Source organism: Haliotis rufescens, unplaced genomic scaffold (genome assembly GCF_023055435.1).
Source record: "Haliotis rufescens isolate VD_foot unplaced genomic scaffold, xgHalRufe1.0.p SCAF_11, whole genome shotgun sequence".
Classification (NCBI taxonomy): domain Eukaryota; kingdom Metazoa; phylum Mollusca; class Gastropoda; order Lepetellida; family Haliotidae; genus Haliotis; species Haliotis rufescens.
The window spans coordinates 44,038,580-44,052,496 of NW_025963791.1; the positions used below are offsets into that span (position 1 = coordinate 44,038,580).

The 13,917-nt window shown below is 42.4% G+C and overlaps 1 protein-coding gene across 3 annotated transcripts in view; it reads left to right on the forward strand.

Moving 5' to 3' along the window:
• Window positions 1–13,917, forward strand: part of LOC124120406 (RYamide receptor-like) — a 72,945-nt gene that overhangs the window by 53,860 nt on the left and 5,168 nt on the right. For all 3 annotated transcript variants that reach the window (XR_007219998.1, XM_046483221.2, XM_048392810.1), the window contains exon 2: window positions 1,339–2,149. Coding sequence is in view for 2 of the 3 variants with exons in the window: in XM_046483221.2 (XP_046339177.2) it covers window positions 1,385–2,149 (765 nt within the window). In the remaining variant the exon portion in view is untranslated. The remainder of the gene's footprint in view (window positions 1–1,338; window positions 2,150–13,917) is intronic.

A 13,917-nucleotide genomic window follows, 5' to 3' on the forward strand; every position in this document is an offset into this window, starting at 1 on the left:
TGATACACCTGCAGATGTAGTTGAAAAGAACGTGATACACTTCCAGATGTAGTTGAAATGTACGTGCTACACTCACAGGTGTAGTTGAAAAGAACGTGATACACTTCCAGGTGTAGTTGAAATGTACGTGCTACACTCACAGGTGTAGTTGAAATGAACGTGATACACCTGCAGATGTAGTTGAAATGTACGTGATACACCTGCAGATGTAGTTGAAAAGAACGTGATACACTTCCAGGTGTAGTTGAAATGTACGTGATACACCTGCAGATGTAGTTGAAAAGAACGTGATACACTTCCAGGTGTAGTTGAAATGTACGTGCTACACTCACAGGTGTAGTTGAAATGAACGTGATACACCTGCAGATGTAGTTGAAATGTACGTGATACACCTGTAGGTGAAGTTGAAATGTATGTGATACACTTCCAGGTGTAGTTGAAATGTACGTGATACACCTGCAGATGTAGTTGAAATGAACGTGATACACCTGCAGATGTAGTTGAAATGTACGTGATACACCTGCAGATGTAGTTGAAAAGAACGTGATACACTTCCAGGTGTAGTTGAAATGTACGTGCTATACTCACAGGTGTAGTTGAAATGAACGTGATACACCTGCAGATGTAGTTGAAATGTACGTGATACACCTGCAGATGTAGTTCAAAAGAACGTGATACACTTCCAGGTGTAGTTGAAATGTACGTGCTACACCTGCAGATGTAGTTGAAATGTACGTGATATACTCCGAAACGTTGTGTTCCTCATAATTCACGACTTTGACAAGCACGTCTCAGTTGTTGTTTCAGTCTCTGGTATCTGGGAGGCGGGATTTGATTCCTGTGGGAGACCTATTAAGATCTGGAGTAGAATAGGCCTTCGACAACCAATGTTTGCCGTAAATGGCGACTGTGCTTGTCGTAAGGCGACAAAAGGGATCGGGTGGTCAGGCTCGTTGATGTCGTTAATGTATGTCATCGTATCCTAACTGCGTGGATCGATGCTCATGATATGAATCACAGGATTGTCTGGTCCAGAAACGATTATTTACAGACTGCCGTCATATAGCTGGAAGATTGCTGAGTGCGGTGTTAAACAAAAACAAATGTAGTTGGGAAGCGAAACTGATTTTACGTAATTGTCGCAATATCTGGCAATAGCAAGGCAATGGGCACAAGAAATGTGGTTTACATGTGGGGACTCGAACCCGGGACACGGTGTGACGAGCGAGCGTGTTAGGTATTCGGCTACCCCACCAACGCTTAATCTGGTGTAACGTTCTAATCCATATAGCAGCGGTTGCGTCCCTGTCTTTAATGTACACATCCTGCATGTTTCAGCTTCATCTTCATCTGCACGTGCTGCCGAGGACGGGACATTGTCGAGATGAGTGGACAGAACACCAGCTACTCCGTCTTCCTGCAAACAACGGAACTCTTGACCAACGCTTCCGGTGCCCCTCTCGCAGACTCTGGCGTCAGCCTCACCGTCACAATCATCCTCGTCCTCATGTACACCCTCATCATTCTCGTCGCCGTCAGCGGGAACGTCGCCGTCTGCTACATCATCCTCTCCGACCACCGGATGAGAACAGTCACCAACCTGTTCCTCCTCACTCTGGCTCTCAGTGACATCATCAAGGCAGTGATCTGCAACCCGTTCTCTGTGTTCGCTAACCTCATGCTGTACTGGCCATTCGGGAGTGTCATGTGCCCCGTGTGGCAGTATCTTCAGGTGGTCGCCGTTTACGTCAGTTCTCTCACCCTTGTGGCCATGAGCCTTGACAGGTTCGTCGCCATTTTATTCCCTCTAAAGCCCCGGATGTCAAAAAGTCGTCTGCTGGTGATAATCGTGTCAATACTCTTCCTGTCCTGCGCACTGCCTTTACCAACAGCTGTCAAGTCGAAGGTGACGTACCCCAAACCCCAGTACCCAAATGACCCGTCGTCGAATGGGCTCTGTCTGGAGAAATGGGACAATGACTTCCATAAGTATGTGTACAGTATGGGTATCATGGTGACACAATACTTTCTACCCCTGTCAGTTCTCGCATTTACAAATGGGTGTATCGGCTATGTCGTGTGGCTTAAAAAGCCCCCAGGAGAAGCGGATTCTGGACGAGACAACAGATTGGCTGCATCGAAGAGACGGGTAGGTTGTCATAAAGGAATCCTACACATTTTATACATCTCTGCTGGGTACATGTGTGAACTTGTTGGGTCTGTATCCTCTGGGCATGTAGGATTCTGCCGACTGTTTATTGCACATGTAATGTTTAAGTGATACCATTCCCGCGAGTTGTGTATACGACTCTGTGCATTTACGTTATGGTGTTTCCCTCCCTCGCGCATAGCCTACGTTGTATCTAACTGATACTGTTCCTCTGCGGACTGTGTATAACCCGCGTTACATCAAACTGATACTGTCCCCTGCGAACTGTGTATAACCCACGTTGTATTTAAGTGATAGTGTTCACCTGCGGAGTGTGTATAACACACGTTGTATTTAAGTGAAAGTGTTCACCTGTCGACTGTTCTTAACCCACGTTGTATTTAAGTGAAAGTGTTCACCTGCGGACTGTGTATAACACACGTTGTATTTAAGTGGTAGTGTTCACCTGCGGAGTGTGTATAACACACGTTGTATTTAAGTGATAGTGTTCACCTGCGGAGTGTGTATAACACACGTTGTATTTAAGTGAAAGTGTTCACCTGTCGACTGTTCTTAACCCACGTTGTATTTAAGTGAAAGTGTTCACCTGCGGACTGTGTATAACACACGTTGTATTTAAGTGGTAGTGTTCACCTGCGGACTGTGTATAACACACGTTGTATTTAAGTGGTAGTGTTCACCTGCGGACTGTGTATAACACACGTTGTATTTAAGTGGTAGTGTTCACCTGCGGACTGTGTATAACACACGTTGTATTTAAGTGATAGTGTTCCCCTACGGAATGTGTGTAACACACGTTGTATTTAAGCGATGGTGTTCCCCTACGGACTGTGTATAACACACGTTGTATTTAAATGATAGTGTTCCCCAAAGGAATGTGTGTAACACACGTGGTATTTAAGCGATGGTGTTCACCTGCGGACTGTGTATAACACACGTTGTATTTAAGTGGTAGTGTTCACCTGCGGACTGTGTATAACCCACGTTGTATTTAAGCGATGGTGTTCACCTGCGGACTGTGTATAACCCACGTTGTATTTAAGTGATAGTGTTCACCTGCGGACTGTGTATAACACACGTTGTATTTAAGTGGTAGTGTTCACCTGCGGACTGTGTATAACACACGTTGTATTTAAATGATAGTGTTCCCCAAAGGAATGTGTGTAACACACGTTGTATTTAAGCGATGGTGTTCACCTGCGGACTATGTTTAACCCACGTTGTATTTAAGTGATAGTGTTCACCTGCGGACTGTGTATAACACACGTTGTATTTAAGTGATACTGTTCCCCTACGGACATTGTGTAACACACGTTGTATTTAAGTGATAGTTTTCCCCTGCAGACTGTGTATAACACACATTGTATTTAAGTGATAGTGTTCCCCTACGGAGAGTGTGTATTACACGTTGTATTTAAGTGATAGTGTTCCCCTATGGACAGTGTGTAACACACGTTGTATTTAAGTGATAGTGTTCCCCTGCGGACTGTGAATAACCCACGTTGTATTTTAGTGATAGTGTTCACCTGCGGACTGTGAATACCCTGCGTTGTATTTAAGTGGTAGTGTTCACCTGCGGACTGTGAATACCCCGCGTTGTATTTAAGTGATGGTGTTCCCCTACGGACAGTGTGTATTACACGTTGTATTTAAGAGATAGTGTTCCCCTATGGACAGTGTATAACACACGTTGTATTTAAGTGATGGTGTTCCCCTGCGGAATGTATGTAACAAACGTTGTTTTTAAGTGATAGTGTTCACCTGCGGACTGTGAATAACCCGCGTTGTATTTAAGTGGTAGTGTTCACCTGCGGACTGTGAATAACCCACGTTGTATTTAAGTGATAGTGTTCACCTGCGGACTGTGTGTAACAAACATTTTATTTAAGTGATGGTGTTCCCCTGCAGAATGTTTATAACACACGTTGTATTTACGTGATAGTGTCACCCTACGGACAGTGTGTATTACACGTTGTATTTCAGTGATAGTGTTCCCCTATGGACAGTGTGTAACACACGTTGTATTTAAGTGATGGTGTTCCCCTGCGGACTGTGTGTAACACACGTTTTATTTAAGTGATAGTGTTCCCCTATGGATAGTGTGTAACACACGTTGTATTTAAGTGATGGTGTTCCCCTGCGGACTGTGTGTAACAAACGTTGTATTTAAATGATAGTGTTCACCTGCGGAATGTGAATAACCCGCGTTGTATTCAAGTGGTAGTGTTCATCTGCGGACTGTAAATACCCCGCGTTGTATTTAAGTGATAGTGTTCACCTGCGGATTGTGAATAACCCACGTTGTATTTAAGTGATAGTTTTCAACTGCGGACTGTGAATAACCCGCGTTGTATTTAAGAGGTAGTGTTCACCTGCGGCCTGTGAATAACCCACGTTGTATTTAAGTGATGGTGTTCCCCTGCGAACTATGTTTAACCCACGTTGTATTTAAGTGATAGTGTTCCCCTGCTGACTGTGTGTAACACACGTTGTATTTAAGCAGCAATGTTCACCTGCGGACTGTGTATAACACACGTTGTATTTAAGTGATGGTGTTCCCCTGCAGACTGTGTGTAACACACGTTGTATTTAAGTGATGGTGTTCCCCTGCGGACTGTGTATAACACACGTTGTATTTAAATGATAGTGTTCCCCTACGGACAGTGTATAACACACGTTGTATTTAAGCGATGGTGTTCACTTGCGGACTGTGTATAACACACGTTGTATTCAAGTTATAGTGTTCACCTGCGGACTGTGAATAACCCGCGTTGTATTTAAGTGGTAGTGTTCACCTGCGGACTGTGAATAACCCACGTTGTATTTCAGTGATGGTGTTCCCCTGCGAACTATGTTTAACCAACGTTGTATTTAACTGATGGTGTTCACCTGCTGACTGTGTGTAACACACGTTGTATTTAAGTAGTAATGTTCACCTGCGGACTGTGTATAACCCACGTTGTATTTAAGTGATAGTGTTCACCTGCAGACTGTGTGTAACACTCGTACTATTTAAGTAGTAATGTTTACCTGCGGACTGTGTATAACACACGTTGTATTTAAGTGATGGTGTTCACCTGCGGACTGTGTGTAACACACGTTGTATTTAAGTGATGGTGTTCCCCTGCAGACTGTGTATAACACACGTTGTATTTAAGTGATAGTGTTCCCCTATGGATAGTGTGTAACACACGTTGTATTGAAGTGATGGTGTTCTCCTGCAGACTCTGTGTAACAAACGTTGTATTTAAATGATAGTGTTCACCTGCGGACTGTGAATAACCCGCGTTGTATTTAAGTGGTAGTGTTCACCTGCGGACTGTGAATACCCCGCGTTGTATTTAAGTGATAGTGTTCACCTGCGGATTGTGAATAACCCACGTTGTATTTAAGTGATAATGTTCAACTTCGGACTGTGAATAACCCGCGTTGTATTTAAGAGGTAGTGTTCACCTGCGGCCTGTGAATAACCCACGTTGTATTTAAGTGATAGTGTTCCCCTGCGAACTATGTTTAACCCACGTTGTATTTAAGTGATGTTGTTCCCCTGCGGACTGTGTATAACACACGTTGTATTTAAGTGATGGTGTTCCCCTGCTGACTGTGTGTAACACACGTTGTATTTAAGTGATGGTGTTCCCCTACGGAGAGTGTATAACACACGTTGTATTTAAGCGATGGTGTTCACTTGCGGACTGTGTATAACACACGTTGTATTCAAGTTATAGTGTTCACCTGCGGACTGTGAATAACCCGCGTTGTATTTAAGTGGTAGTGTTCACCTGGGGACTGTGAATAACCCACGTTGTATTTCAGTGATGGTGTTCCCCTGCGAACTATGTTTAACCAACGTTGTATTTAAGTGATGGTGTTCCCCTGCTGACTGTGTGTAACACACGTTGTATTTAAGTAGTAATGTTCACCTGCGGACTGTGTATAACACACGTTGTATTTAAGTGATAGTGTTCACCTGCAGACTGTGTGTAACACACGTAGTATTTAAGTAGTAATGTTCACCTGCGGACTGTGTATAACACACGTTGTATTTAAGTGATGGTGTTCCCCTGCAGACTGTGTGTAACACACGTTGTATTTAAGTGATGGTGTTCCCCTGCAGACTGTGTATAACACACGTTGTATTTAAATGATAGTGTTCCCCTATTGACAGTGTGTAACACACGTTGTATTGAAGTGATGGTGTTCACTTGCGGACTGTGTATATCACACGTTGTATTTAAGTGATAGTGTTCACCTGCGGACTGTGTAAAACAAACGTTGTATTTAAGTGATGGTGTTCACCTGCGGCCTGTGAATAACCCACGTTGTATTTAAGTGATGGTGTTCCCCTGCGAACTATGTTTAACCAACGTTGTATTTAAGTGATAGTGTTCCCCTGCTGACCGTGTGTAACACACGTTGTATTTAAGTAGTAATGTTCACCTGCGGACTGTGTATAACACACGTTGTATTTAAGTGATGGTGTTCCCCTGCAGACTGTGTGTAACACACGTTGTATTTAAGTGATGGTGTTCCCCTGCGAACTGTGTATAACACACGTTGTATTTTAATGATAGTGTTCCCCTATTGACAGTGTGTAACACACGTTGTATTGAAGTGATGGTGTTCACCTGCGGACTGTGTATATCACACGTTGTATTTAAGTGATAGTGTTCACCTGCGGACTGTGTAAAACAAACGTTGTATTTAAGTGATAGTGTTCACCTGCGGACTGTGAATAACCCACGTTGTATTTAAGTGATGGTGTTCCCCTGCGAACTATGTTTAACCCACGTTGTATTTAAGTGATAGTGTTCCCCTGCTGACCGTGTGTAACACACGTTGTATTTAAGTAGTAATGTTCACCTGCGGACTGTGTATAACACACGTTGTATTTAAGTGATGGTGTTCCCCTGCAGACTGTGTGTAACACACGTTGTATTTAAGTGATGGTGTTCCCCTGCGAACTGTGTATAACACACGTTGTATTTTAATGATAGTGTTCCCCTACGGACAGTGTATAACACACGTTGTATTTAAGCGATGGTGTTCACTTGCGGACTGTGTATAACACACGTTGTATTCAAGTGATAGTGTTCACCTGCGGACTGTGTATATCACACGTTGTATTTAAGTGATGGTGTTCACCTGCGGACTGTGTATCACAAACGTTGTACTTAAGTCAGAGTGTTCACCTGCGGACTCTGTATAACACACGTTGTATGTAAGCGATGGTGTTCCCCTACGGATTATGTTTAACCCACGTTGTATTTAAGTGATAGTGTTCCCCTGCTGACTGTGTGTAACACACGTTGTATTTAAGTGATAGTGTTCCCCTATTGACAGTGTGTAACACACGTTGTACTGAAGTGATGTTGTTCACCTGCGGACTGTGTATAACACACGTTGTATGTAAGCGATGGTGTTCCCCTACGGACTGTGAATAACCCACGTTGTATTTAAGTGATGGTGTTCCCCTGCTGACTGTGTGTAACACACGTTGTATTTAAGTGATAGTGTTCCCCTACGGACAGTGTGTAACACACGTTGTATTTAAGTGATGTGATCCCCTATTGACAGTGTGTAACACACGTTGTATTTAAGTGATGGTGTTCTCCTGCTGACTGTGTGTAACACACGTTGTATTTAAGTGATGGTGTTCCCCTACGGACAGTGTGTAACACACGTTGTATTTAAGTGATAGTGTTCCCCTATTGACAGTGTGTAACACACGTTGTATTGAAGTGATGGTGTTCACCTGCGGACTGTGTATATCACACGTTGTATTTAAGTGATAGTGTTCACCTGCGGACTGTGTAAAACAAACGTTGTACTTAAGTGATAGTGTTCATTTGCGGACTGTGTATAACACACGTTGTATTCAAGTGATAGTGTTCACCTGCGGACTGTGTATAACACACGTTGTATTTTAATGATAGTGTTCCCCTATGGACTGTGTAAAACACACGTTGTATTTAAGTGATGGTGTTCCCCTGCAGACTGTGTATAACACACATTGTATTTAAGTGATAGTGTTCACCTGCGGACTGTGAATAACCCGCGTTGTATTTAAGTGGTAGTGTTCACCTGCGGACTGTGAATACCCCGCGTTGTATTTAAGTGATAGTGTTCACCTGCGGACTGTGAATAACCCGCGTTGTATTTAAGTGATAGTGTTCACCTGCGGATTGTGAATAACACACGTTGTATTTAAGAGATAGTGTTCACCTACGGATAGTGTGTAACACACGTTATATTTAAGTGATAGTGTTCCCCTATTGACAGTGTGTAACACACGTTGTATTGAAGTGATGTTGTTCACCTGCGGACTGTGTATAACACACGTTGTATGTAAGCGATGGTGTTCCCCTACGGACTGTGTTTTACCCACGTTGTATTTAAGTGACAGTGTTCCCCTGCTGACTGTGTGTAACACACGTTGTATTTAAGTGATAGTGTTCCCCTACGGACAGTTTGTAACACACGTTGTATTTAAGTGATGTGATCCCCTATTGACAGTGTGTAACACACGTTGTATTTAAGTGATGGTGTTCCCCTGCTGACTGTGTGTAACACACGTTGTATTTAAGTGATGGTGTTCCCCTACGGACAGTGTGTAACACACGTTGTATTTAAGTGAGAGTGTTCCCCTATTGACAGTGTGTAACACACGTTGTATTGAAGTGATAGTGTTCACTTGCGGACTGTGTATAACACACGTTGTATTCAAGTGATAGTGTTCACCTGCGGACTGTGTATAACACACGTTGTATTTTAATGATAGTGTTCCCCTATGGACTGTGTAAAACACACGTTGTATTGAAGTGATGGTGTTCCCCTGCAGACTGTGTATAACACACACTGTATTTAAGTGATAGTTTTCACCTGCGGACTGTGAATAACCCGCGTTGTATTTAAGTGGTAGTGTTCACCTGCGGACTGTGAATAACCCGCGTTGTATTTAAGTGATAGTGTTCACCTGCGGACTGTGAATAACCCGCGTTGTATTTAAGTGATAGTGTTCACCTGCGGATTGTGAATAACACACGTTGTATTTAAGAGATAGAGTTCACCTCTGGAGTGTGAATAACCCGCGTTGTATTTAAATGATAGTGTTCCCCTACGGACTGTGTGTAACACACGTTGTATTTAAGTGATGGTGTTCTCCTGTGGACTATGTTTAACCCACGTTGTATTTAAGTGATAGTGTTCACCTGCGGACTGTGTGTAACACACATTGTATTTAAGTGATGGTTTTCCCCTGCGGACTGTGTGTAACACACGTTGTATATAAGTAGTAGTGTTCACCTGCGGACTGTGTATAACACACGTTGTATTTAAGTGATAGTGTTCACCTGTGGACTGTGTATAACACACGTTGTATTTAAAGTGATAGTGTTCACCTGCGGACTGTGTGTAACACACGTTGTATTTAAATGATAGTGTTCACCTGCGGACTGTGTGTAACACGTTGTATTTAAGTAGTAGTGTTCACCTGCGGACTGTGTATAACACACGTTTTATTTAAGTGGTAGTGTTTACCTGCGGACTTTGTATAAAACATGTTGTATTTTAGAGACAATGATTCCCTGCGGACTATGTAAAACCCACGTTGTAGTTAAGTGATATTGTTTGCCTGAGAACTGTCATCTTCCCGAGGCAAGTGATTTAACTGACTATAAAAGTCCATTTTCCGCCCTTGCCGAACTAGGCTGGTATTATGGAGTTACATTTTGGCTGGACTAACGAGTCTATGCATAGTCCAATCAAAATGGCGCACTGAAATCGAAATCAGGTTCGTAAAGTGTCAAGCAGATTTCGGTCGACTGCAGGATTTGCAAAGCATGTGCACCGCTAACTCGTTGTCAACAGATATTTTCTAAATCTGTTCATGCTTTTAATCAATTTACTCACGTGATTTGATGCACTTCGCGATGTAAGACTCGTTTTATCACAATATAGATCTTGATTATCGAGCAGAACGTCTTGACTGGGCGCCATCGTTTTGTTTGAAGCAAATGCAAGTGATACGAGAGGTTGAATCTGATTGGTCAATAGGAGAGGCATAGAAAGGACATAACTGGTAATAGCCACTGGTGGCGCTACGATCGAGCCCAGGAATTCCAGCCTAGTTCGGCAAGGGTTGAAACTGGACTTTTAAAGTCAGTTAACTCTCTTGCCTCGGGAAGATGCAGAACTGTATATCACCAACGTTGTATTTTAGCGAAAGTGTCCCCCTGCGGACTATGAATAACCCACATTGTATTTCAGTGGTAGTGTTCCCCTGCGGACTGTGAATAACCCACATTGTATTTCAGTGGTAGTGTTCCCCTGCGGACTGTGTATAACCCAAGTTGTGTTTAAGTGGTAGTGTTCCCCTGCGGACTGTGTATAATCCACATTGTATTTCAGTGGTAGGGTTCCCCTGCGGACTGTGTATAACCCTCATTGTATTTCAGTGGTAGTGTTCCCCTGCGGACTGTGTATAATCCACATTGTATTTCAGTGGTAGGGTTCCCCTGCGGACTGTGTATAACCCACATTGTATTTCAGTGGTAGTGTTCCCCTGCGGACTGTGTATAACCCACATTGTATTTCAGTGGTAGTGTTCCCCTGCGGATTGTGTTTTACCCACATTGTATTTCAGTGGTAGTGTTCCCCTCCGGACTGTGTATAACCCATGTTGTGTTTAAGTGGTAGTGTCCCCCTGCGGACTGTGTATAACCCATGTTGTGTTTAAGTGGTAGTGTTCCCCTGCGGACTGTGTATAACCCACATTTTATTTCATTGGTAGTGTTCCCCTGCGGACTGTGTATAACCCATGTTGTGTTTAAGTGATAGTTTCCCCCTGCGGACTGTGTATAACCCACATTGTATTTCAGTGGTAGTGTTCCCCTGCGGACTGTGTATAACCCATGTTGTGTTTAAGTGATAGTTTCCCCCTGCGGACTGTGTATAACCCACATTGTATTTCAGTGGTAGTGCTCCCCTGCGGATTGTGTATAACCCACATTGTATTTCAGTGGTAGTGTTCCCCTGCGGATTGTGTATAACCCACATTGTATTTCAGTGGTAGTGTTCCCCTGCGGATTGTGTTTTACCCACATTGTATTTCAGTGGTAGTGTTCCCCTGCGGACTGTGTATAACCAACATTGTATTTCAGTGGTAGTGTTCCCATGCGGACTGTGTATAACCCATGTTGTGTTTAAGTGGTAGTGTCCCCCTGCGGACTGTGTATAACCCACATTGTATTTCAGTGGTAGTGTTCCCCTGCGGACTGTGTATAACCCATGTTGTGTTTAAGTGGTAGTGTCCCCCTGCGGACTGTGTATAACCCATGTTGTGTTTAAGTGGTAGTGTCCCCCTGCGGACTGTGTATAACCCATGTTGTGTTTAAGTGATAGTTTCCCCCTGTGGACTGTGTATAACCCACATTGTATTTCAGTGGTAGTGTTCCCCTGCGGACTGTGTATAACCCATGTTGTGTTTAAGTGATAGTTTCCCCCTGCGGACTGTGTATAACCCATGTTGTGTTTAAGTGGTAGTGTCCCCCTGGACTGTATATAACCCATGCTGCATTTAGATTCTTTATTACAGTATAAAGGCCAAAGGCCCATAATACATGCTTGATTTTATTAACATGTACTGCGCTTACGCTAATATAAAGGCAGGTGTACAATCATATGCAAGAAAGTGTGGTACATGTTTCAAATATTACCAACAGTTGTTTAACATTGAGACATTATGTTTCATTGAACTATAAATATCACTCATCATTTAAGAGTGCAGTTCCGTGTTTATAAACTTTATGTAAATACTGACAAGTATCATGAATAACATAATTATCTGATGACCTAATACTTTTGCAAGAAAGTGTGGTACATGTTGTTTAACATTATAAATAGTGTGTTTGAATGAACTATAAATATTATTGAACATTATGTTTAAATGAACTATAAATATCACTCTTCCTTTAAGAATGCAATTCTGTGTTTATAAACTTTATGTAAATACTGACAAGTATCATGAATAACATTATAATTATCTGATGACATAATACTTATAAACGCCTGTAATGAGGCTGATCTAAAGTGCCTAACAATGTACATACTTCTTAGGTATACTGTTTACACACAAGGAATACATGATGTTCATCTTCAATAGATGAAATACCTTCCTTGAGACAAAAAGGGCACAATCGCATTAAGTATTCAATATTATTATAACGTCCCGTTTCTATTGCAAGTCCATAATTACCACATCTAAATCTTGACATGGCTGTCCTGATAGATAAGGGTAGATTATAGGATAGATACCATTCAACATTGAGTAATGACTTAAACTGCCTATAATAATATGTCTTTGAAGAACTACCTAGTTCAGCAACCCATTTTTGATGGAGATTATCAAACAATCTCTGCTTGAATGTTGAAATAAATGTATCAATATGACCCACATCCTGTGCAACCCAAACAAATCCAAATCCAAATTGAAACATGTTTTATATGTGTGACCCAATTTACTCTTCCACTCTCATCCTGTGATAACATCATGCTATAACATTGAAATGGTAATCTGTTGTCATTTAAATTAATAAGTTTAGTCCAATATTTAACTGCTCTTGTCATATAAATATACTGGAGAGGAATTCTTCCACATTCCCCTAGAACCATATTATTTGTAAAACTTTTACCAACTTTAAGTATCTGTTTACATAACTTTATCTGTACACTTTCAACTCTCCTACAGTAATTCACACCCCATATCTCTGCACCATAACAAAGAATGGGTACAACTGTAGCATCAAATATTTCAAAAAAATCTTTACATGATAAATTACCAAATTTCCTGGAATATGTATAAATAGCCAATAAAGCTTTTTGTGCTTGGGCGGTGAGTGAAAGATGTGCCTTACTCCAAACAAGTTTCGGCGTAAAAACCAGACCCAGATATCTATATGACGATACAACATCAATCTGTTTTCCCATAAAATACCACTTCTCATATGCACGCAAAGGGCCTCCATTACGAAAAAACATTATCTTTGGTTCATTCAGTGGTAGTGTTCCCCTCAGGACTGTGTATAACCCATGTTGTTTTTAAGTGGTAGCGCCCTCCCCCCCCCCCCCCCCCCCCCCCGGACTGCTTATAACACATGTTGCATTTAAGTGGTAGCGTTCCCCTCAGGACTGTGTACAACCCATGTTGTGTTTAAGTGGTAGTGTTCCCCTCTGGACTGTGTATAACCCATGTTGTGTTTAAGTGGTAGTGTTCCCCTCTGGACTGTATTAACCCATGTTGTGTTTAAGTGGTAGTGTTCCCCTCTGGACTGTGTAAAACCCATGTTGTGTTTAAGTGGTAGTGTTCCCCTCTGGACTGTGTATAACCCATGTTGTGTTTAAGTGGTAGTGTTCCCCTCTGGACTGTATTAACCCATGTTGTGTTTAAGTGGTAGCGTTCCCCTCTGGACTGTGTATAACGCATGTTGTGTTTAAGTGGTAGTGTTCCCCTCTGGACTGTGTATAACCCATGTTGTGTTTAAGTGGTAGTGTTTCCATCTGGACTGTATTAACCCATGTTGTGTTTAAGTGGTAGTGTTCCCCTCTGGACTGTGTATAACCCATGTTGTGTTTAAGTGGTAGCGTTCCCCTCTGGACTGTGTATAACCCATGTTGTGTTTAAGTGGTAGTGTTCCCCTCTGCACTGTATTAACCCATGTTGTGTTTAAGTGGTACTGTTCCCCTCAGGA